The sequence below is a fragment of the Rhinolophus sinicus genome, chromosome 14, assembly GCF_057876585.1.
Source record: "Rhinolophus sinicus isolate RSI-liver-muscle chromosome 14, RSI-T2T, whole genome shotgun sequence".
Lineage (NCBI taxonomy): Eukaryota > Metazoa > Chordata > Mammalia > Chiroptera > Rhinolophidae > Rhinolophus > Rhinolophus sinicus.
This window is the reverse complement of record NC_142514.1, coordinates 76,893,908-76,920,457: the sequence shown is the minus strand read 5'-3', so window position 1 is coordinate 76,920,457 and position 26,550 is coordinate 76,893,908. Positions and strand designations below refer to the sequence as shown.

Below are 26,550 nucleotides of genomic sequence, written 5' to 3'. Positions count from 1 at the left end.
TAAGGATATAGAGAAGATTGCAGTAGATAATCTAGATAAAGCACTTAGTACAGTGCCTGGAATACAGCTAGCATGTGTCACTCTGCTGGTTTTAGTGCGATCATCTAGATTTTACTTGAAAACTTCCAGGAGTGGAACATACTATAACAGTGGCTATTCAATTATTGGGAATTCTGGTTCTAAGCTATCTTCTACATTTATTTGAAACCTACTACTTCTATATAAATTCTACCTAGCAGTACCATTTCTTCTCTCTAGAACAAAATTGGTTAAAAATCTAATTTTTTCCTACTCATTAGCTCTGTATTATTTGAATGAAAGTTATCTTTCTGTTAGAGAGCAAGAAGATTACTCGTTAAAAATTCTCCTACAGTGCTCTGTCCAATGTGGGAATACTAATAAATAGAACTTTATTTCTCCCATTTGCCCCTTCTGTTGACATAATTCTTTTGGAATAAGTGTGACATTCTTGACTTTGATCATAGGTTGAGCAAGTACTTAGGTTTTCTGTGTTCTCTTAGAAAAGCATATGGTATCACGGTGGGGGTGTATGGTACTATAATAATGAATGAAACTTAATTTCTTTTTCTCAAAGAAGGTTATAAAAAGATGCTATGTTGGTAGTCTGTGTATGTTGTAGACTTTTTCTTTTTAAAGCATACCTTGATTTTAATTGAATTCTTTAAGCCACATGTCAGAATGTGATAGGCTGGCCAAACATGCAGACCATCGCGAGAGAAGGCAAATGTGGGCTTATAATGAGAAAACTTTCCCTTACAGCCACTCAGTCACCAAGGCTTATCTATCTATTCTTTTGAAGTTGCACCTTTATTCCAATTCCCACTAAGCCTGTCCCCAACTTAATCCTGGTTCTCCTCTTCCATTGGGCACTACTGTGTACCAGCCACTGTGCTGACTGTGTGTAACGCATAACCAGTTCGACTCTCATGTGGGAAGCAGCCCCTCTAATAGAGGAGGCACAGAGTGCTGGGGAAGCATATAGGAACCCACCTGAACTAGACTTGAGGAGGTCAAGGAAGGTTTCCTGAGGGGCTGACACCAAAAGGTGTATAGGAGATTGCTTGATGGCAGCATTGGTGGCTAGGAAGAGTGCTACGGGGAGCAGGCAGCCACGCATGAAGGCACAGAACCAACAATGCGTGGCTTACTGAGGAACCAAACTGAAGGACATTGGAACATACTGTTGGAAGAATGGGTGTGCTGGGGTGTGAGGCTGGAGAGGCAAGCAGAGACTACTAGATGAAGGGTCTTGTATACCACACTAAAGAGCATTCTGGAGCCACTGGAAAGATTTGTTTGGGCGTGGGGTAGAGAGGATGGCTTTGGCGTAGGGTGGAGAATGATCTGAAAGTGGGCAACACTGGAGTAGGATGAAGGAAGGGGGGGGGTGAGCTCAGAGAACTCAGAGCACAACCCCTCATCAACATAACGCTACATTTGTTATGGTGGACTGCGTTTTGAGGTTTGGAGTATTTAAATTGTTTGCATGCCCCTCATTTCTTCTCCTTCCTATCCACTTGGATATTAATGTCAGTTTTCTTAAGATATCGCTGTCAAAATGCCACTACCATTATTAAGGATTCATTTGCTCCTGTTGGAATCCCATTCCTTGATGCTGACATTCAAGTTCCTCACTGTACTGTCGTATAATGTCTATCCAGGTCACCTCCTGAGGCCTCTTCTTTGAGGTATCTCATACTCCATGTCTTTCCTTCTTCCTAGTATGTCCCTCTTTTCTTTCTTTTTTACTCCACTCGCTCAATTCTTCCATTCATTGTTTAACAGACATTTATTTTGACAAGCAGAATACTAGTTTGTGGGGGATTTATTGGTGAAAAACTCAAACATGGTTCCCACCATGGTGGCATGAGCTATCCTGTCATCTCTTCTCTGAAAGCATTTAGCATTTAAAATTTAATTAAATGGATTTCATGCAAATATTCGTATTGCCTTATATTCCAGATGTTTGACATCCATTTTATCTTCTCACCTAGACTTGAAGTCCACTGAGGGCAGAAATCCAGAAAAGCAATTAGGCATCACTGATCACCATTGTTGATGTCATCATAATAGTAAGCATTTATTCAACATACTCAGTAGGAGGAATTGCTCTAAGCGCCTTAACTTATTTCATCCATATAATGATCCAAATGGGTCACTTACAAACATCTCTATTTTAAAGATCATGAAGTAGGTATACACTAGATGGTTACTTACTAGTGTAACATTGTTTTGCATATGTGCATTCATGTTTTGAGGCCCACTCAGCCATCCCAAGCAAATCATTCACCTAAATGGCAATTTCCAAAAATACTTGGGACAGGTAGGGATGACTTTGCCAGAAGCAGGTAGCCACTCCAGTTAACTTCAACTACTTCTACAAAGTTTGCAGTAATTTAAGGGCAGATGCATAGGGTTTTAGTTCCTCTGTTGATCTCTTTGCAGAAATAGGAAGCCAATAGGCAAATAAATGTCCCCAACAAAAGGGTCAGAAGGAAAGCCTACATGGCTCAATCCTCTCTTCTTTCAACTGCCAACCCAGAATGCCTTTCAGTCCTAGATTGACACTTCAGCTGAATGCAAAGTTTTTGGCGACTAGTTTCACTTACGTTGATAGGAGCAGAGAATTTAATTAGAAACATAGTGAAACTTGACTTACTTGTTTCCCACCTATCCCTTTTTTCCTTGCTCTCTTCCTTTTAAAGACTAATTTTTAATTATAAATGCAATACATGCTGGTTTTAAAACAAAACAAAACAAAAATCTCCAAAGTATTGATGATATGAACAGTTCACCTGTACCCCCTTCCAGATTCTTCCTCTGTGTGTAAATAAACATATAAATATATGGATGGATATATATTCCTACACAATATGTAATACTAGAGAAATGAGATCTTTATAGATACTTTAATTTGTTTAATAAATTTAACTTAGTGCATTGCGGACATGTTTCTGTGGAGGTATCTGCAGACCTACCTTCCCTGTCTTCCTTTCTGAGTGTTCTGTAGTGTTCTGTGGTATGGCTGTATCAACATTTATTTAACTAGGGGCCTCCTCATAAATGGACTTTAAGGTTGTTTCCAGTTTTTCTATTATAAATGAAAATGTTTGTGCTTATATAAATGTGAAAATATATCTCTAGGATAAATTTCGAGAAGTGGAATTGCCTAGTCAAAAGGTATGTGCATTTTCAATCAATATATGTTATAAACTGCCTTCCCCTACTGTTGTGCCAGTTTAGCCTTCCTACCAATAGTAGAGGAAAGCCCCCTTCTTTGACACTCTGGGTATTTTCAAATTTTTTATCTTCTCTAATCTGATACGTCAAAAGAATATATCTCATTGTTTAATCCATTCTTCCTCTTTTAAAGAGGAAGCAAACTGTAGCAAAACAAACTCATCTCATGAACCTGTCTTTAAAAAAATATGTGGTATGTCCAGAGCCAGTAGTGTTTCAACTTATTTTGCACTTGCTATTCACAGTACTGTCAAGTTAGAAAAATGGGCCATGTCTAGAAAAATATGTGACACGTAGGAAACATGGATGAATGGAAAAATACTCGTAATGGTGATCTTAAGGTGGTGGGAGATGCGTTACCATAAAGTTTATGTTCAGTGACAAGATAAGTAGGAAAAGGAACTTGTAAAAATTTAAGCAAGTGGAAGCCAAAAAGTTGTGAACGAACTAGAGAATTCAGTTAACTCTAAAGCCCCATTTTTTGAATATTTAAGTTCATCAAGGATTGGTTATGTTGTGAATTCCAGAGGTGCATAGCACCTCTTGGAATCAGGCTAGACAGTGCCTCATTTCCATGGATATAAATAGCTCCGTGTTAACTAAAAGCCTCAATGATTTTGAATCAATTCGCACCCCCAAAAAGGAGGTCCTTTTGGTCGGACTCTTGTGGAAAGTGTTTAAGAATTATTAGCCACGTGAATGCCGGGTTTTTATTCAGTTTCTTTGACCCTCAGTTATTCATCTATTAAAAAAAATTCAGGAAGGACAAGTAAGGGCATTTGAATACTACCATGTAATGTGTATTATGCAAGAATAGGTGTTCTTTTTTTATTTTAGTCTTACCCTCTGGTTTACAGATAAATAAACCAGTGCAGAATTAAGGTGCTTGTCCAAGATCCATATTCTTAATTCCTGCATCATAGGGTTGTTTGGATGAAATAAGAACCTCTGTGAAAATACATAATGTACTGCTTAGTGCATCATATATGTTCCCTACATTTTTGTTAGGACAATGGATGAGCCTCACATTAGGTTTTCATGATCCTACCTGTAGTTTCTAAGGCTTGACAATGGCCTATATAATGCAAAACTGACTACTGGTTTTTATGTACATAAAAGTTAATCAATGCAAAGAAGGTGTAAGGAGCAACTGATTAAAAAAAATCCAAGGAGTTTTCCAGAGACCAGAGAGTATATATAATCTGAATACACTTGTGGACATAGCCCCAGATTGAAGGCATTGAGCAACGTGCTATGAACTTTCCATTATGTGACTTTGGGCAAGTTACTTGAAGAAACCAAGGACAGAGGGACTAAGAGGTCTGCTTTACACACCTGGAAGCTCCCAGTGCACTTCGCGTATATTTAGATGTTGAAACGGAAGTCAAATGTTCAAACCCAGACTCTGGTTCAGTGACTGGTGTTAGTCCATGCTCTGCATACATCATGTCTGTGGAAGTGACCATTGTTCAGAGAGGACCTCAGTCTGGCAGTTGTTCCCAAGTGATTCTTGTGTGCTGAGGGTGATGACTGAAGGGGTGACTCTAAGGCACAGAGATCTTTACTGCAACTGGAAAAGACTATTTTATACCTGTAATATCTGCTTTTCCTAGGTAGTGTGTTAAATACAGATTGTTTTAATATGGAATGGTGTCTAGTCTTTGAAAAATAGTGTGGTTTTTGGTGTTAATAACCTTCAGAAGGAAAGCAGTAGCATTTCAAATTGTAAAGATTCCAATATTTTCTCATGCTTTAGTTCTAATAATATGGAAATCATTTTGAGATGGAGAGAAAGCAAGCAAAGGCTGTGTCTCAGTTAGACCTTGGTTTAAACCTCAGTCCCTATGTTTACTAGTTGTGGGAACTTAGGTCAAATTATTGAACTGTTTTGTGTGCAAAGGGGAGACCACCAGTCTCAGAGTTGATATGAAGATTAAATGAGATAATTTTAAGACACATACCGTAGTTATCATAGGAGCTTGACCAATATTCTCATTCTCATCGTCTCCTCCTTTCCCCTGCCTCTCATATAATGAATATTTTAGTTCTAGGCCAGTGATTCTCAAAGTGTGGTCTTCATACCGGCAGCATCATCAACTGCTGTGAACTTGTTAGAATTACATTCTGGAGCCCCACCCAAGACCTACAGAATCAGAAATTCTGGGGATTGGGTCCTACACTCTGTGAGTTCAATCTCCAGGGTCTCCGGTATTTGCAGAACACTGTATTGGTGAAAGGCATATGAATTGCTCACTGTCATGTGCTTTGAAATATTAATACATAAGCTCCCTCTGTCTCTTCTGTGACCACTGAAACATATTTCCGGAAGAACTGGTCATATGGCTTTGACTTAAGATCTCTGCCTTGATAGCCTAATTTGCTAGAATATGGTGCTAACTCAAAAACATTTGGAAAGTGGCAGTTCAAGTACAGTAACTAGGTTAGATTTTACAAGAGAGTCAAGAGCAGTCTCAGATACATATACCTTTGGATTTACTAAGAAAAAGAAAAGGAAGAGTGGTTCAAATTATGGCAATTAAAATGAATTAAAAAAAATAAGCACCACATAAAACCCCCCTCTGATTTCTAGAAACTTGCTTTTTGGGAAATGTCAAAAACATTCGGGGAAAATTGTGAGATGAGGAATAGTTACAATTGTGTCACCATCTAAATTATAAATAGAAAGATATTCTGATTTTGCTATGGAGTTATTGAATGAAATCATTTCAAATTAATTTTGAATAGAACAAGATTGCTCATATTCAATGTAGTCATCGTTCGTCATTGTCCAACTTTTTCGGAGTTCACATTTCTTAAATCTAATAAATTCTCTTGTAAATGTGGCTAAGGAGGAAGTTTGCTTATGGCTATCGTCTATTCTAAAGTGGTAGCACTTGGTTCCTAACCATCACTCTGGCAGAGAAACACTATACTTTTGAGGAAATGAACAGCATCACTGCTGTCCAGTTGCCATTGATGTGAGCTCTTTTTCATGCTGGCTCTAAAAAAAGGTGAAATAATTTTAACAGTGATTCTCTATATTCCCATCGCCTCGTAGATTCTAACATTAATTTTTTTACTCTACGTCTATCCATTTATACTTCTATCCTTTGAATGGTAATAGTTTTAATGCTGTGAATTCTGTAGCAGAATGTAAGAACTACGTTCTCCAATGTGTTTGCTTAGATTGGTTGGATGGTTGTATTTTATGCAGATAACTTGCATAAACTTACATCATGGCTGAAGGAGTTTCTTGACTGTATTAATTTGAGGCTTGGGGTTTGTTCCTTTTTGTGTTGCTGAGATCTAATGTGTGTTCTGAGAGTCAGAAGAACTGCTTGAGATTTCAAATAGGGACTTTTTAGGTATATGAGAGGAGGAGGAAGAAAGTGATAAATGACTTCAGTGAGATCTGCTGATGCTTAATTCGGTGTGTGCTTATTCTCATTGCCTGTCCGGGCCTGTTGGTTGGGGCCTTAGGGCCAGCTGAGGGCTCGCAGGTCTGAGGTCTAATGTTTCTTTGGAGGAAATAGAAGGATGTAAACTTGGCAAGGCTTCTTGTTGTTTTTCTCCGGGAACCATTTGTTGTTTTTCGGGGTATACCGGTCGTAAAATGGCACCTGGCACAGATGGATCTCTTTGGAACTAGAATAAGATTTAAGAACTGGGGCCTCTATCTGTTAAGAAAGGCAGCACAGGTAAGACAAAAGGGAAGGCCTCTGAAAGGTCAGTTGAAGTGTTATTGAATTACTCGTGTTGGAAGCAGATATTTCCAGTGCTAGTGCCTGCTCCCTGCTCTGATTGAAATGTTCATCCAGTTTAGCAGATTTAATTGGCTTCATTGTGAGGACTAGACCAGGCTGCAGCATTCCCAGTGGATTTCTCTTCAGAACTATTTCTGTCACTGAGTTTCTTAATTTAGATGTTTCATGAACACTTGATATAAAAATAGAAGTGTTCGATCACTCTTGCTTGGTGGGAACTGGAATACTTTTGATTGGGGCTTAGATTTAATCTTGCATATTAAATGGCTGTTCTCAAACTTACAAGGTGGATCTAGTACCCTTTTCCAGAAAAAGTACAGCGCTACTTTGGGTAAAGTATTTAAAGGATCTCCATTAGAACTTTACATTTTATTTATAAGTCTTCCTTTACTGTTTCTTCTGGAACTCGTTGAATACATATATTCTCTATGGAGATGTTGGTTAGAGAGAAATCCTTCTTTTCTATGGGCATCATGACTGAATACTACAAAAGGACTTAAAGACAATGATGACGGACATATCTTCCTTGATTAGACTTGAGAGCATGGATGGTAATGAATTAGTGGTTCTCAGACTTGGTTGCACATTGGAATCACTTTGAGAGTTTAAAAATACTGATGTCAGTTCAATAAGGTTGCAGAATGCAAGATCAATATACAGAAATCAATTGTATTTCTATACACTAGCAAAGAATGATATAATAGTAGCATTAAGACAACAATTCCATTTATAATACCAAAAAGAATAAAATACTTAGGAATAAATTTAACAAAGGAAGTATAAAGCTTACATTCTGAAAACAACAAAAGATTGTTGAAAGAAATGGAAGAAGACTAAATACAAAGGTACCCCATGTTCATGGATTAGGAGACTTAACATTGTTAAAGTGGCAGTATTCCCCAAATGGATTTACAGATTCAACACAATTCTTATCAAAATTCTAACTATCTTTTTTGCAGAAATTGACAAGCTGGTCCTAAAATTCGTATAGAAATTGGCAGGACCTAGAATAACCAAAGCAATCTTGAAAAAAGAACAAAGTTGGAGAACTCACTTCCTGCATTCAAACTCACCATAGTGCTGTAGTAATCAAAACTATGTGATACTGTCATAAGCGTAGACAGATCAGTCAAATAGAACTGAGAATCCAGAAAGAAATTCTCATGTTTATTGTCAGTTGATTTTCATTAGGGATGCTAAGGCAATTGAAAGGGAAAAGAATAGATTCTCAGTAAATAGCAAAGGAACAACTGGATATTGATTTGCAAAAGAATGAAGTTGGGCTGCTTTCTCCCAGCACGGACAAACATTAACTCAAAATGGATTATAGATCTAACTGTAAAAGGTGAAACTATAAAACTCTTAGAAGAAAATAGAGGAAAAGAAAAAATTTCATGACCTTGGGTTAGGCAAAGCATGAACAACAAAAGAAAAAAAATAAATTGGACTTCATCAAAATTAAAAACCTTTATATTTAAGTGGACACCATTAAGAAAGTGAAAAGGTAAACCACAGAACAGGAGAGAATATTTGTAAATCATATCTGATAAGGGACATATCTAGAATATATAAAGAATTCTTACAAGTCAATAATAAAAAAACAACTCACTTAAAAAATGGACAAAAGATCTGAATAGACATTTCTCCAAAGAAGATGCTCAAAGTCCTTAGTCATCAGGGAAATGCAAATCAAAACCATAGTAAGATACCACTTCACACATATTAGGATGGCAAGAATAAAAAAGAGACAATGAGGGCCGGCCCGGTGGCTCAGGCGGTTAGAGCTCCGTGCTCCTAACTCCGAAGGCTGCCAGTTCGATTCCTACATGGGCCAGTGGGCTCTCAACCACAGCGTTGCCGGTTCAACTCCTCGAGTCCTGCAAGGGATGGTGGGCTGCGCCTCCTGCAACTAGCAACGGCAACTGGACCTGGAGCTGAGATGCACCCTCCACAACTAAGATTGAAAGGACAACAACTTGACTTGATAAAAAAGGCCTGGAAGTACACACTGTTCCCCAATAAAGTCCTGTTCCCCTTCCCCAATAAAAAAATCTTAAAAAAAAAAAAGAGATAATGACAAGTTCTGGTAAGGATTTGAAGAAATTAGAACCCTCATATACTGCTGGTGGGAATGTAAAATGACGCAGCTGCTTTGGAAAATAGTCTGGCGGTTCTTCAAAAGACAAACATAGAGTTATATCATATACCACATCTACTCCTAAGTATATACCTAAGAGAAATGAAAACATATCTACAGGAAAACTTGTACATAGGTGTTCATAGCAGCATTATTCATAATAACACAAAAAAAGGAAACAACCCTAATGTCCATTAGCTGATGAATGGATAAATAAAATGTGGTATATCCATACAATAGAATATTATTCACCAATAAAAAGAAATACTGATACATACTGTAACATGAATCAATCTTGAAAACATTATACTTAGTGAAAGAAGCCAGTCACAAAGGACCACATATTGTATGATTCAATTTATATGAAATGTCCAGAATAGGCAAATCCATAGAGACAGAAAGTAAACTGGTAGTTGCCTAGACCTTGGGGCGGAGGGGAGATTAGAGGGGGAAATGGGGAGTGATTACTAATGAGCATGGGGTTTCTTTTGGGATTATGAAATATTCTAAAATTGCTGTGTTGATAGTAGTGCAACTCTGTGAATATACTAAAAACCATTGAATTGTACTCTTTAAATGGTCAAATTGTATAGTATATGAATAATATCTCAATAAAACTGTTATATATATATCTCACACATACACATATACATATACATGTATATAAAATACTGATGTGTGGTCCTTCCCTCAGAAATTCTGAATTAATTGGTCTGTGGTATGCCTGGGCATTGGACCCAGACCTACTGAATCAGAATCTACATTTTTAACAATATCCTCAAATGATTCAAATGGACATTAAAGTTTGAGAAGCACTGTCAGTAAGGTAGTTGAAGAGTAAGGCAGGTGAATGTTATCTTTGAAGTTCACTACCCTTCTGTTGAAGTACCCCTCTTCCTTCTGCCTAGTGCTACCCCTATGGTATTCTGATGTGTGTGTGTATGGAGGGGGGCTTCCCCTCATACCAGCAAACAATTCTCAGATACCAGTAGGGTGTCCCAGAATTCAACTTAGTTCTGATACCATCTATCCGGAGATAGCATCAGATTCCACAAGTTAAGGATTCGGTCCTACAAAGACTCTGCTCGCTCCCTACTTCCAATGCTAGTCATAAGCCCAGGTTTGTACCTGTGCTTCTGACCAACTGGCTATAAATCAGAGACCCCACAACCCCCTCTTTGGGTTCGATTAATTTGCTAGAGCAGTTCACAGAACTCAGAGAGGCATTTTACATAATAGATTACTGGTTTATTATAAGAGTAATGACGAAAAAAACACCCAGCCTAAGAGAAAGCTTATAAGAGTTTATTTGAGCCAGACTGATGACAATTGCCGAGAAGCAAAATCTCAATGGATTGAGAAAATACTCCGCAAAATGGCGGTTTGTAACTTACTTTATACATAGAATCAAAGGAGGAGGGTTACATGAAATCCATTGGTGGTAGATTAAGGGGATGGGAGAAAGGAAAGCAGGGAACTCTCTGGGGTTTGATAAAAGTAAATTGGAGAGCCAGGTACTTCTTTCACATAGATGGGTACAGGATAGTTAATAGTTCACTTTTTACAGCACATAGAGATGGTAATCAAGGGACAAGAATAATTATGAGGGATTTTGTAGTTTCCTGCTCTAGTTCAGAAAAAGGGAGTACTGACATTCCAAGGGCATGTTATCATAGATGCAAATAGGCAATAGACAGGCTCACTTAAGGTAAAGATTGACCTTTGTCAAGGAAGCTACAGGCCAAGGAGTGACTTCTGGCCATGACCCGATTTTAGCTAGAAAATTTATGTTCTAACTATCCTATGTGGTTATCTTTGGTCTCCTGAGCTTATCTGGTTTAACATGTGGCCCCTTTTTTTTCCTCCACAGTATACGGCATAACTCAGAAACAGCCAGATAGAAGAGATGCGTAGGGCAAGGAATAAGGAAGGGGCAGGAGCTTACAGGCCCGCTTCAGGCATACCATTCTCCCCAAACTCCACGTGTTCAACAACCTGGAAGCTCTCTGGGCTGCATCCCTTTGGACTTTATTAATTTAATTTAATTTACTTTTACTTTTAATTTTATTTTTTAAAAATTAGTTTCAGGTGTACAAAACAATGTGATAGTTAGACATTTATCATTTATATCCCTCACACAATGATAACCCCCCTCCCCCCATTTACTACCCCTCTGACATCGCATACAGCCATTACATTTTCACTGTCTCTATTCCTAATTCTGTACTCCACTTCTTGTAACTACATATATATATATATATATGTATATATATGTGTGTGTGTGTGTGTGTGTGTGTATATATATATATATATATACACACACACACACACACACTCACACACATATGTATGGAAAATTATAGTTGACATTATTTTATGGAGGTTTTATTACATAGGCACGACTGATTAAATCATTGACCAAGCTTGATCCCTTCAACTCCTAGCTCCTTTTCCCTCTCAGAAGGTTGAGGGGTGAGACTGAAAATTACAACCTTTTAAAGACCGGGTTGGTTCCCCTGGCAACCAGCCTCTATCTTGGTGACCGGGAACACATTAAATGTCATTTTATTAACATAAAAAAAGACACCTTTATATTTCTCACCACTTAGGAAATTCCAAGGGTTTTAGAAGCTTCATGCTAAAAATGGGGACAGAGACCAAATATGTACTTCTAATTATGTACAAATCACAATATCACAGCTGCCCTTCCCAATGGTGTACCATAGTTGCCAGTGTTTCATGTCCATAAGAAACATATTTGTCTTACACTCTTTTCTTCCGGGCACTGCCCTCTGCTAGGGAACTGGCCTATCTGATGAACCTGTATTAATATTCTCCTGCCATAATTACTTGTGAATGGTAACAGGAACATTCTGGAGACAAGGTTTTAATCAAAGAAATCTAAAGGGTGAAATTTCTGGTAATGTTGACAGTGGAACAAGTGGACAGACTGAGATTGGGGGGCACAAAATTACATACACCAAATTTTTGAATCCTCATTATAAGTACTACCAAGGAGAAATAAAGAGTGCTTACAATCATGGAACGGTTTTAAGCAGGTGAGAGAAGGGATCAGACGTAGATTCTTAAAGATTTCCTTTTGCCTGCAGTGTGAAGGCAAAAACACACATGGGAAGACCAGTGAATGGGCTAAGGCAGAAGCTCAAGTAAGTTACAGGCAGAAGGCCTAGGGTCACGGCAGAAGAGAGGGAGATGAAGAGTCCTCATCAGTATTTAAGGAAGGGATTGACAGGGCTTGGGGATTTACTAAGTCATGCAATAACACATTATGTAGAACCTTCTACATCATTTTCTGGAATCCATCAGAGAACAAGGCAAAGTCTCAGCTTCTAGCTGACCTTCTAGTGGAGCAACAGACACTACACAAGTAATACTAAGTAGTAGTAAGTGCTATGGAGAAAAATAAAGCCAGGGAAGGAGGCCCGATAGGGGACGAAGGTTGGCCTTTTCGCCAGGGAAGTCCTATGCGAGGAGGTAACATTGAGCAGAGCCCTGAATGACGTGAGATTGAGAGGTCTGGGTGAAGAGCATTCCATGGAGGGGAAATGGCATAAAGAAAGGCCTTCCAACAGGAGCAAAGAAATTGTGTTGAAGAAATGGTGAGAAGCCTGGTATTCCCTGAGTAAGGTGGTATTGACAACAAGGCATCCAGCCTAAGAGAAAACTTACAAGAGTTTATTTGAGACAAACTGATGACAATTGCCAGGAAGGAAAATGTCACGGGATTGAGAAAATGCTCTGCAAAATGGCGATTTGCAACTTATTTTATACTTAGAATCAAAGGAGGAGGGTTACATGGAATCCATTGGTAGTAGATTAAGGGGGTGGGAGAAAGCAAAGCAGGGAACTCTCTGGGATTGGATAAATGTAAATTGAAGAGCCAGGTACTTCTTTCACATAGGTGGGTACAGGATAGTTAATAGTTCACTTTTTACAGCACATAGAGATGGTAATCGGGACAAGAACAACAATGAGGGATTGTGTGGTTTCCTGCTCTGGTGTGGTGTGTTGTGCCTTGGGGGATCTGGAAAAAGGGATTACTCTGACATTTCAAGGGCATGTTATCTTACATGCAAAAAAGACAAAAAGGCAGGCTCATTTAAGGTAAAGATTGACCTTTGTGAAGGAAGCTACAGGCCCAGGATGTGACTACCTGCCATGACCAGCTTTTAGTTAGGAATTTTTATGTTCAGAGCATCCTATGTGGTTAATTTCAGTCTCTGAGTTTGTAGGGACTGCCATGCATTCCCTCCCCTGTGCTTGTCAGGTTTAGTATGTGGCGCTTTTTTTGTCCACAGGGGCAATGTGGTTGAAATGACCTCATAGCAGTAGCTAGTAATCCAAACCCTTAGGACCTTGTGAGACATGGTAAAGAGTTTGAGAGGCAGTCTAAATGAGATGCACATTCATAGGAGGGTTTTGGGCAGGAGAATAAAATATGGTTTATATTTTTAAAAGATGTACAAACAGCATCCTGGCTGCTATGTGGAGTAGAAGCCAAGAGACCAGTGAGAAAGTGACTACAGGGGTCCTTGAAAGAGGTGATAGTGACCTGAATTACAGTGGGAGTGGTAAGAAGTAGTTGGATTTGGGGCGTGTTTTGGTTGTGGAGTTTGAGGAAAAGAGGAATCAAGGATGATGGTGTTTTCTCTGGCTAAGCAACTGGGTAATTGGTTCCATTTACTGAGATGGGAAAGAGTTGGGAGTGGGGTGCCCTGGCTCATTCCCTTCATTCTTTCCATAATACCTCCCATTGGACAAGTCTTCCTGGAACCTGGGAAATAGATTCTCTGCATTACAGAGCAGGGCAGGGGAGTGGGGAATGGACCTGAGAGTAAGTGGGCAGTGGGTCGGAACAATTGGTTATGTCTAGTTAATGAGGTGACCAAAAGGGAAGTGTAAAGAGAGAGAGAGTTTATATCCCATCCTGCTATTTCAGCCTTTAAAAACTGAGTAGAGGAAAATGAAAGAATTTGAGAAAGAATGGCCAGAGAGGAAGAATGAAAATCAGAGAAGTATGGGATTCTAGAGGCAAGGGAAGAGAACATTTCAAGAAAGTGGGAGTGGTTAAGTGTGTCTTCCGTGGTTGAGGGGTCAGGGAGGAAACAAATGTGTGTTGGATTCATTGACACATGGAGATCACTGACAACTGTGGACAACCACTTGTTAAGTTACACGGGAGGAGCTGTGATGGCGTTGGGTAAAGGAGTGAGGGAAGTGAGGGCAGACAACACTTTCAAATATTTGGTGGTGAAGAGGAGAAGAATAAAGAAGGAAGTAGCTAGCCAGGGAAAGGAGTAAGGGAGGGCTGTTTTTCTTGGCTGTTTTATCATTATTTTTCTTTAATTAGGATATTTTTTAACATGTTTAACTACGGAAGAAAGATCCAAAAGGTAGGGAAAAATTCAAGACATAAGAAAGAAAATAGATAATTTCCTGAAAGGCAGGAGGCATGGGGAACTAGAAAATAGAAAATAGTGGACTTGGCTCTGTAAGGCGGATTTGGCTCCTCTGTGTCAAAGGAAGGAAGAAGGGAAGAAGGATGCAGGTGGGATGGGTTTATATGTTTCAGTGATTGGAGCTGAAGGAGTTTTTCACCAAGCTCTTAAGTGGTAGATTCAGGCTTTCAGCTCCAATAGACATCTGAGTGTCTACCATGTGCTAGATCCTGTGATAGATGTTTCTAGGGGATATGAAGAGGATTAAGATATGATCCAGACCCTGATGGAACTCCTAGACTGATGAGGCAGAAAAGGGTTAATAAAAGTGAGCCTGAGGGGGGACTGCCCAGGCCTGCATCCCCTCCCCAGGAACTGCCCAGGCTCATCCCCTAGAAATAAAGCTAAGTTGTCTAACCCCTCATGAAAAGAGGAGATAAGACCCAACTGCTGTTAACTGGTTCTTCACACACGCGCAAACTGTTAAAATCTGCCCGTTAGTTGAACTCTAGCCTAATTATAATGTAACTAGAATGGAATGAACATTAAGGCTTGACCCCCACTGTGGGTTTTCTATATGCATTCTGGGTAAGAGCATGCGCGGAAAGAAACTAGTTATGTAACTAACATATGTCAATCAAATTACCTCAGTCTATACGTCACATCTCCTGCTGCAAGGAAACTTACCTACCCTTTCCTACACAAGAAAAAGCTAACCTAAAGTTAGGTGCAGTTGTCTGCCCTGGCAACTTCTATGAATAAACTTACTTCATTGCTCTCCTCATTTCAGGCTGAGTCTGTGAATTTTTTTCACCTTTTGCGAACGACCAGGGATGAATTCCAATGACATAACATAGACTACTGGGGAGACAACCTAGTACATAGACACCTGCAATGCAGGGTGATACGCGCTGCACTGTTGACGTGAACGACATACTTCAATTGTTAACATCTGGTGTTACCTAAGGTGGTGATGAGAATACTGGAAAGTAGGGAGGAAGAGCCGAGTCTTCTGGAGAATTGGGGGAGGGGTGTGGTTGTATAGTTTATAAAATTCTCTTTGGATAGTTTGCTGTTCTGATAAGTCCTCAAGAGAAGATGCCATACCACCAGCCCTACTGCCATCAAGAATCACAGTGTTCTAGTCCTTTTGATGGATTTATAGGGTTTCCTTTTTGAAGGGGAAAATAATTGGAACCCCAATACTGAGCTATTTTAAAATTACTTTTCTTATTCTCTCACTGAAACTTATATAAGCATAACACAAGGTATAAGCACATGTAGACTTAGTATCTCTTAAATGAGACCACGTATAAGCTGCATATTAACCAAAATTATAGACCAACAAAATTTAAGTTATTATTGATGTAATGGGTGCTATTAATATTTAGTTTCCACTCAATCAGTTTTTATAGGTAGGCTCTGAGCTTGGCATGTTCCAATGAATAAGAGGTAATTCAATGATCTAGCCACTTTTCTGTGTTGGAATCACTAAAAATCTTGACTTATACAGTTTTCACTGTGGCCAGATACTTCCATAGTATTTCCATCTGCCCGTGACAATGATCGCATTCCTACCTGGCAAAGCAAGCCTGTACCACAGACACAAATGTGAGCATTAAAATTCAGTGGAAAGGGAGTATTCCCTGAGGTGGTCCAAAGTATGCTTTTATCAATATTATTAAATGAACATAAAATGGATAACAACCTTGCCAAGAAGAACGCCTAGGATCCCAAGAACACACCTTTGCACCTGGTTTGAAAAGTACTGCGCTAGCTGGGCCTCACAGTGCTGTGAGAGCAGATGGGCTGGGCATTGTGCCAGACTGGGGACAAGGCAAGGAAGGCTTTCTCGAATAAGAGCCGCTTAAGGATGAGAACTGTAAAACTAAGATCTCTTTTTCACGGCGCTTACAGCTTGTTTCATTTGAGGCTTCTTTTCAATCATCTGGCGCCAAGTTTTCCTATCCATCCTCTGATGTCCTATGTAGTTAGAGGGGCATGAAGGTCAATCCCATCACTGGTAATATCATATTTGTGAAAAGCCAAGGTTTCTGAAAGGGTTCTTTTTAAAAAACCAGTTTTAGAATCATACCATACTGGGATACAACTTACTGCCTAGATATAGATTACTGATTTATTTGAGTTTTTCAAACCATTATGCATTTCCAAATCAGGATGCTTTTGGAGTGTTAAAAGTCTTTTGAATTGGGAGAGAGACACCATGTTGACTTTAGTAATAATTTAACTCAACAGCATCCAACAAAGAAGGCTTTAATCTTGGATCATGTGTAGAGATCATAGTCTGAACTGGAGGAAGCAGAATATTGGCCTCGATAGAAGATGTTATTTAGAACACTCTTGAGACATTATGCTGTAATTGTGTATGGAGGCAGAGATGTGTTAGTCTACATTTTATTAAGTATTCATTTTAGTGTACTTCATTGTACCAGGAATGATCAAAACCAAACTTTTAAACTCTAGACCTGCCTATGTGTTGGCCTTTAGGTACTTTCCCCTTCATCACCTTCCTTCCCACCCATGGCTGAGTTACGGATGGGAAACCCAAGGTCAATACTTCACCAACTCAGCTTCAAGCCAAGTGGGCTGCCAGCCCTTCTTGGACCTCGTTCAGAACTCCAGAACCTGCATCCAGAAGCATCCAAGGGCCTGGGGACCATTTTAAACTTTCACCTAATAGTACCCATAATCTCTTTCCTCCCAACAATACCTATTCTCCTCTTACCTCCCCTTCCCACTGTTGTGAGACTAATCCCCAGGAGTCACATCTGTTTGGGGACTTTCCTGTCTGCATGCCTGCCTATCCGTTTTCCAGTTACACTTTATGTTTGCATATCTCTTTTCACTTTTCATTGTATTTTCATGTATTTACCCTCATGAAAGACTCTCCATTTCCCTGAGAGTAGGCTAGGCATATGGTATTGTCCCACGTTATAACTGAGAGTGCTGTACGTGGATAGTTAATAACTTGCCCAAGATGCCGAGGAAACTTTAGAGCTTGTACTTCAGTCTTAATTATTAGTATCCAGTTTCACTGACTATTCATTGCATTTTTTCTCTTAGAGAAAAATTTTCAGAAAGGTTATATTTAGTGACAAAGAAAGAGTAACTATATCGTAAATATATACGTCTATATGTACACATATGTATATTGTTCTTTGTTGGATCTGTAGGAGCTTTTCCTAAATGTTGTAGCCCTTTTTGCCTTGTCCACCTAATAGATGAAAACACCTATGAAGAATACCCTTTGGTACATTGGAAAAGTAACACCCCTAACAGGTCTAGGAGAAAACTCTTTCTGGAAAGGTTCCATTGTGCGTAATTCATAGGTTCTCAGTGTTGGAGAAAGAATACAAGTCATCTGATTCACCAAGTGTTTGATGGTTAAATCCTTGGTTAGATCCCATTTGAATCTTTGAGGGCTGTAGAATGATTTTTAAGGAATAATCCTTATTACTATACATGACACAGCGTGGCCAAAAAAAGTTTCCGTGTTCTACCAAACTAATTAAGTGAGATGTTGACCATTCAAAAGAAAAGTTGTTTCTTTCTTTGGTCATCAGGATTTTTGAAATGTTCTATTTGAAACATTTCCCTTAGAACTTGTTAGCTGTTACGGAAATTGCATATTTAGACATCTGTTTAATGCTATTGTTTATTGGAATGTAATCTTTTTCCGATGTGACTAAATGATGGTTGTTTTTTTCTCTTTCTGTGTTTCTCTGTCTTTATTTACAAGCTGGATTCCAATTTCTGCCAGAATTGTTAACCATTTACTTACGTTTGGTTCATGTAACATGCCTGGGGATTCATGTGGATGTTTTCAGTTCTTTTGTGCTTTAGCCAGAGGTTTTTGAAGAAGAGCAGGAGAGTTCAGGATTACATTTTTAGTGAAAGCTAAATGAAGACATATTATGAACCTAAGGTACTTGAAAATTCAGTAAGAAGAAGTAACTAGAGCTGGTTGTTTTCCTTCTTTGCCTTTGAATAGACATGCAGGCCCCTAGTGATGGAAAGTCATGTGCCTGCTTTGATAAATCTCTTTCTTGAACCAGTGTTTCTTAGAATTTAAAACAAGGGTACATAGGTTATATATGCTTACACCCTGTAGTTGGTGTACACAGCTCTAACTCCTCTCCTAAAATCATGGATCACGTAATATTGTGGCCAGGAGAGTACTTGTGGGAAGTTTAAAAATTCATTGCATTTATGTATTGTGGGTGCAGTGTACCTCCAAACATGACATTAGTAAATGGAACATCCAATCTAAACTCTTGGGAAAGCTTAGATTTCAACTTTTCAAATTTGTAATATAAGTGGAAATGATGTGTGTGTGTGTGTGTGTGTGTGTGTGCACGCGTGCGTGTGTGTGCGTGCCTATAAAGACTCACATAGTCGTTTTAGTCCCTATTTAACCCTAAGCTTTTTCTATAGAGCCAAAAAATTCTAAGGAGAAGCCTGAATAGAGGTATGTGGGATGTTCTCTCACAAATATTTGTTCTGTTTGGAACTTCTCTACCATCGGTGGCTTAACTGGTCCCCTGCAGGGAGTGGAAAAAGGATAATCTGAGAAGGTCAAAGGATTAACATTTCCCTTCAAAGTTTTTGATAGAAAGTCTAAGACCACCAGGTGAAGGAGAGTAGAAATATGACCAGATATTCAGCAACTGGTAGATTTTCAAAGGGCATCCATATATAAACTTTCAGGTCTGTGTTTGTGTGTGTGAATGTTTTAAACCCTGTGAGGTAACCATACAGCTATTATTGTCCCCATTTTAAAAATTAAGGGAAGCAAGTCTGGGTCTTAGTTTAAGTAATGTTACCATTGTCTCCTGACAGTGGTGCTGGGGCTAGAGCCCAGATATTAGGATTTGACTGACGTCATACATAGCACTGTTCACTTTGTTTTCCTCAGATACCTTCCCCTTGAGCCTAGAGACCATACATTTGCAGAGTCTTTCTACTTAAATTTCAAGTAGCAGCTGTGGTGACCGAGGCAGTAGCACTGGAGTCTGTGTGGCAGATGGAAGGCTGAGAGGTTCTCAGGAGCAGAGTGGGGTGGACAAGTCTTCCCATCATTTATTCATTTATCCCTTGGTAGGACACTCCTTTTTGTGAACCACCTTGCCGTTTCTCTTGAGGTTTGCCTGCCCATTGAATTCTTCGCCATATTTCCTTGCTGCTGCTCTCTCCAGTTTACCACTTTTCTTAGCACTGAAGACCATGTTTGCCACAGTAACTCCTAGCAAAAGTGATTGTTCACTCTTGTCTTGAACAAGAAAGTTAAAGTTAAAATATAGTATCTATATTGCAGTCAACTGTAGGGGAAGAGTGACTTAAGGAGACCCCTGCTTCCAGGTATCTTTTATGCCCCAATTCATACTAAATCATGAGCACTTTCTCATGTCTTTAAACATCATTTGAAAATATTTTTCATGATTCTTCAGCATTCCATTACACGAATTTAGCATAATTTATTTACATGTTCTTCTACTTTGGATATTTAGGTTATTTTCTAGTTTTGTTTTTATCGTGATGAACATCATAGAAAAAAAATGGACTCCTTGGAGAAGGGAATTATTAAGTACTTGAAGAGATACAAATCTGGTTTAAATGGTTTGCCCTAGTCGTTGATTCATTAGTATATTGTAACAGTAATTTCAATCAGAGAAATACATGATTAGTTTTTTTGAAATAATACAATTGTGATATTATTTTTATTTTCATATGGGGAAAATGAATAAAGATGATCAATGAAAGGAATAGATTTCAAAATTATGTCATCAGTAGTCTGACCGTAGAATTTATTTAATAGTTAAGGTTTTATAAAAGGTTGGTGCTTTGGCAGTACTTTTAGTGTAGCAGGTTGATACATAAATGTATAAATCTGAAAGATCTGAACCCAATTATAAATAATGATCACTTTGTGAGAGTCATTATTTCATGGACTAGCTTATGGATTTTGGGACTGTCCTTCTCAAAAACATTTGAGGTTGATTTTTTTCATCATGCCTATAGAAAAGAGCTGACCAATTAGGAGCAAGCTGGTAGAAATTGAGGAGCCAACTTTCGGATATCTGAAGAGTTTTATCTTCTGGAACTACAGCGTTCAGTTTCCTATGAGCATGTGGGGATGGGTTGGGAGGGAGAAGGGAGGTGTTAGAGGTCTCCGTAATATCAGTTCTGTCTCCAGCTTTCTCATTCTGACTCGTACCTCCACACCCTGCCCAAGATCCAGGTGCAACAGGCAATGAGTGGATCAAGTTTGTCCTCAGTGTTCTCCCTCGTCTCTCTGGGTTTCTTTTTTTCTATCTAATTTTTCCTTTCCCCAGGTTCTACTCATCATAGCATCTACCAAGGCCCATAATTTTGGGAAAGTCTCATTCTCCCAAATTGTCTTTGAAATTATCTTTTCCAGGTATATTTGCTGTTACGGGTGTTCCTGGATAAGTCAGTGCCTTACTCTCATTTTGATTTTGTTTTGCTAGCTGAGCACGAGGTTCACGGTTCTACTTTGGGGCAAACTTTGAGGGGGAGGACCACTAGATAAAAATGAAATTAGGCAGTCACATAAGTTTAAAGAAAAGAAAAGTAAAAAGAAGACTTTAGCCATTAATGTAACAGTGTTTCTCTTTTTCCCAATGTATAATGGATAAAATGTGTGAGCATACAGGAATTTCACTTGTTGCTTTGAATGAACTCAATATTCTTAGGATGAAGTCATGCATAATTAATTGCCTGTCTCTGCATTCTTTCCTCAGTGATGGCTCTTAGTATCCACACATGTGATAACTTATATTTCCCCGAGTGCAAGAGCCCCACGACTGCCCAGTGAAGAAGAAGAGGCAGTGGTAGTGTTGTAAGCTTTGCCCTACTGTAATGTGGTGAGTAATTGTCTTTTTTCTTCTTCTAGTGCCTGAAACAGTATATGCAGCTGGCAATCCGAGAAGGATGTGGGTCTCCCATCACTTGTCCTGACATGGTGTGCCTAAACCATGGTACGCTGCAGGAAGCTGAGGTATGGATGAGTGCCTTCCCCTCTTTCCTGTTGACATTGTTTCCTAGGATCTTGACTCTGATGTACTTCCTTCCCAGGGAGTCAAGAAACAAAAGACAGAGGTTAATGTCTTAAAGGAGTACTTTATAGCTACATACCTTTGGATTCTCTATAATTAAAGCTGTTATTCCCTCCGTTCTGATTATAAATGCTATCTGAATGTTGAAGAAGCTCTAGAATAAGCAAAGGCGTAGAAATCAAATTTATCAAATGTGAGGTTTGGAAGCTGAAAAGTGAGTGGTCTTGTGATCTTTAATACGCGAAAGATAAACAGATGACAGATTAGTCACAGGTATGGACTAATAAACTATACATTTGATTCTATGAAGGTAGTCGGAGTTGAACTATTTCCAAAGGCAGAAAAAGCCTTTCATTTAGTCTTTATCAGGCATCAGAAATGCCCTTTTTGAGTGAGTTCTTTCATTTTCGTAAGACTATGATATATCTCTTTCCTTTGTTTCTTCAATCCCCAATCAGTAGCTTGTCCTTAATTCTGTTTTTAATCTTTAGATCCTGCTCACTTTAAATCAGAATATAACCAACTCTTGTCCATTCTTAGGGGCTTGGTAAGAGTCTCAAAGAGGTTTCAAGAAACAGATGAAATAAGTTCTTCATTCAGCAAACACATCACCCCTGCTGTGCATCAGGCACTCTTCCAATTGCTTTCCGAGCCAGTGTAGTATCTAATCCTTTCAATGAACTTGTAAAACTGAAGCCTAGAGCGTTTAATTAATTTCCCAAAAGTGCATATCTAAAAAAGCAGAAGAGCTAGAATCTAATCCTTTTTGACCACCATAACTATATCGCTTTAAGAGTAGGATAAAGGACTTGAAGCTCAGTAGTGTGTGTGTGGAGATATATATATGTGTGCATATGTATGTGTGTGTGTATGTGTGCCTGTGTATGTATATATGCATGTTTTGTTACAAATATATATGCTTTTACATATACATTTTTTGCTTTGTAAGCCAGTCAGATGTTATAGACCATTTCTGACCTACTGGCCTCTGGGTGTCCTGTGTTCAGCTTACGGAATATCAGCTAAGTGGTACAAATGAGCTTTAGGTGGGTTTTTTTGGGGAAGAATCAAAGGAATACATAATGGTTTAGAAGTGATTCATTTTAGGAAAATCATGAAATAATGGGTTTTTTGATAAAAATGTAGTTTTGAATATGTAAAGCCTGTGATGAGTGATATTGCTTATTTTTGTGAGTCATGGGCAGAAGGGAATTAAAGTGGGGAAAGATTAGATTAGTTACCAAGAATCTTATTGGTTTGTGCAACCCAGAAATCATTTTTAAAATGAGGCTCAGGTATGCAGGGACATCTTTCTATGCTTAATCCTTCTAAGAAAGATGCTTTCTTTGACTTGCTTCTCTGATGATCAGACATGAGACTGAACAAAAGTGCATAGTCTGCTGGGCCCTGTTGCAGGCCAGCATGGAGAGCTGAATATGACAAGCCTAGTGCTATCCTCCTAGTGCTTCTGATCGAGCACAGACATGTTGAACTGATAAGGAGTCAGATACCATGTTTCCCTGAAAATAAGACCTAATAGGACCATAAGCTCTAATGCATCTTTTGGAGCAAAAATTAATATAAGGCCAGGTCTTACATAATATAATATAATATAATATAATATAATATAATACCCGGTCTTATATTAATTTTTGCTCCAAAAGGCGCATTAGAGCTGATGGTCTGGCTAGGTCTTACTTTCGGGGAACAGGGTAATCATAAAAGTGGAAAGCGTGAGATGGAGCAGGCAACAGGAGCTGTGTCTCAGATGAAGTCTTACTTAATTCCTGTATGCAAAAGCTAATAAACATAAATGAACAGTTTGGTGAAGTTTCACAACAAGCCTTTGAAACTAATCACAGTCCTGCATTCTAGGCTTGTGGTGTCCGATCCGGTAGCTACTAACTACGTGTGGCTATTTACAATGATACTAATTAAAATTTAATAGGAAAAAAAAATGCATTTCTTTGGTGGCACTAATCCCATTTCAAATGTGCAGTAGCTGCATGCAGCTAGTGGCTACCAGATTGGACAGCCCAGTATAGGACATGTTCATCATAGCAGAAAGTTCAATTGCATAGTGTTGTTCTAGACCTTTCAGTGACCATTAGCCGCTGACACCTTGGACATCAAATGTTAGCGCAAATGTGTTCAGACAAGTCAGTGAAGAAAGGCTACCGTTTGTCTCACAGTCCTCTAGAACAGAGTTTCATTTCTCTGCTTTTCTTAGAGACATTTTCTTTTCATATCCCCCCATAATTCTTGTCTCCTTTTTAATCATCACCCTTTTCCCATTGTATCCATTCTCATTCACGCCTTCCTAGTTCTGATTCCATTTACCCAGTTTTACTCTAAAAACAATTTTACTTTTTAGGCTGTATTAAAACCAAACAAACACAGGATAGCTCTTAAAAATTACAAAAGGGAATTTGAAAAAACAGAACAAAAACATATTCCAAATGAAACTATGTTATTTATTAAATTTTCCGAAGTCTGCTTCCCATTAGATGAGTAAGAAGAAGACACTCCAGGGCATTAACGGACCTTTCTTTACTTATTGGTCTTGCTAAGAGCCTGACTGAAGATGGGCAGGAATGTACAGTAATCATGTTTTCAACAAACTTGCCAAGATTTTTTTTTTCCAGAATAAAAATACATGGTAGTGGTGGTGGTGGTGATTATCTCTCATTTTGAACTGAGAAATGAATAGACGACCATATTGGAATATTGGCAGCTTCATGAATTTATATGGAACTCCTTTCAAAGCAAATACCATACACACATGAACTTCAGTTGTACCACCTTCCTTTCTGCCTTGCTTTGCATCAAGGTTTCCTCATATATAGTTATTATAATACATAGCTCTTAATCAAAATATCACTTGAGTATATGACAATGGGGCTTACCCACGTTATGCTTGGCTGGATTCTATCTCCATGGCTACTTTTTCCGCCTTTAAAAAAAATTATATAGGTAACATGTAAATATACTTGTTAAAAATAATTCTGGTTAAGGCTCAAGTTCCCTTTGTCCTGCTGCTATTTCTATTACAAGATATGGTTCTTCATCATTCATTGTCTTATAAAATGCATATAAGTATAACATTTCTTCTCTCCAAAGAACACTGGGCACTGAAGCTCTTTCCTCTGTGTGCTTCCTTGCGTGTGGGTCTAGTTCACACAGTTGGCTGTGCTCCATCTGTCTGCCTCCTGCAGGCGTTAGGTCCTGCCCGCCTTCTTAATACTTCCAAATTGGCTCAGCTGGGGCGCTGCGTCTTATTTATCAGGCTTAGCATCATCAGCAAAGCATTTAATGGCCAGTTCAAGTGCTGTTTGCTTACGCAGGAAACAGTAGGAAAGGCAGCTTCCCCTTCAATGTCATGGAAGCTGGTGGGAGGCAGAGCCTCTGGAGGACTTGTGGCTAGAGATGCTCCACCGGGAGCCAGGGAAAAATAAAACTTTCCTTCCTTTTGTCATCTGGTACTTTCAGCTTTGGTTCAGGGATTTTCTAATGTACTTGATTCAGGCATCTTGCCCAACATGGAATTAAGAAAGGCAGGACAGATTGTTCTGATAGCATGAGTTTAGGCAAGGCCTTTCCTGGAAGTCAGTAGCCTTGTTGAAAAGGTGATAACTTGAAGAAGTTCCTTTACAGTGTTAGGAAGTATTAGGTTGGTGCAAAAGTAACTGCGGTTTTTGCAATTATTTTTAACCTTTTAAGCCACAATTACTTTTGCATCAACCTAGTAGCATATCATCACTTACTGGGAGAGCCTGAACCATTGGTCTGGACCATGTAAAATTTGAGTGGTGAGCGCACAACCCACTTAAGTTGTACCTACCATGACATCGCCTGAGAAATTGAACTTCTTCCTGCTGTCAGTGGAAGGCAGGGAACAGCTTGTCACCCACCAATCCTCCTTCTAAGCCCTGGAGCACTGAAGTGACAAGCCTGCCTTTTACTGCTAGTGCCACAGTGTGCACCAGACAAGGATGGCTGCAGCTGCTCTTGCTGAGAATGGGGTCCAGAATTCTAGGAAGGGATTAGTGTAGGGCACTCTGGAGGACTAGGACAGAGGGATGGTGGAGGGTGGGAGTGCAGTGCTAGGGAATTTGAAACTGCATTTGCAAAAGAAACAGTTTTTACTCCTTTCTTTGAAGATGGCTTTGGTAAAGGCTGCTGGGATTATAGAGCTCCCTGTGTTCCTGCCAATCACCCTTCAGCATTGCCTCTTTTCCACTTGCCACCTCTTAACCCTCTTCCCATTGATCACAGTGTGAAGCTGGGGCCCAGGAAAGGTGAGGATGCCCAGGCAAGGGGCCATATTTCTGTAACTGGGGTTTCAGGATCTGAATGAGAACGGGTTGAGTCTGTCGGTAATAATAACCATTGGTTGCAATTTATGTTGGCTGGAGAAGAGTAAAACTTTGGAAGGGCGAAGGACAAAGGAATCTTTTATGCCAGAGTGAATAGATAGCTTTGAGATTCTCAGCTGAATTGTGTTTTAGAACGTTTTAAAAACTTTGTTTTAAAACTGCATATAAGTGGAGAATAATATTTTTTAGTTTCTCCTTTAACTGGAAGCAAGTGGAAGAAAACTGAGCAGCAGTGGTTTGAACGTGTCACCTGGATGTGCACACAGGCATATCCCTTTCACCCTAGATGAGCAGAGGGAGAAAAGGCAGGGGGTGATGTGGGAAGATGGAAATGAAGCATCTGCAGAACAGGTGAAAAGGGGATAGATAGCAAAAGCAGCCCTCTGCAGGCAACTGTGAAAAAGATTCCTGACCCTGGAATTCTAGTCAGCCCTACCCTTTGCTTCCCCAGTGGAC

The 26,550-nt window shown here is 39.2% G+C and overlaps 1 protein-coding gene across 5 annotated transcripts in view; it reads left to right on the top strand.

Moving 5' to 3' along the window:
• RNF144B (ring finger protein 144B) overlaps positions 1-26,550 on the top strand; it is a 168,719-nt gene that overhangs the window by 111,506 nt on the left and 30,663 nt on the right. For 4 of the 5 annotated variants that reach the window (XM_074335176.2, XM_019734276.3, XM_074335175.2 and 1 more), the window contains one exon: positions 21,556-21,660. In XM_074335176.2, the coding sequence (XP_074191277.1) occupies positions 21,556-21,660 (105 nt within the window). Of the gene's footprint in view, positions 1-2,015; positions 2,094-21,555; positions 21,661-26,550 lie in introns of all 5 variants that reach the window. The other variant, XM_074335177.2, reaches the window with a different exon arrangement.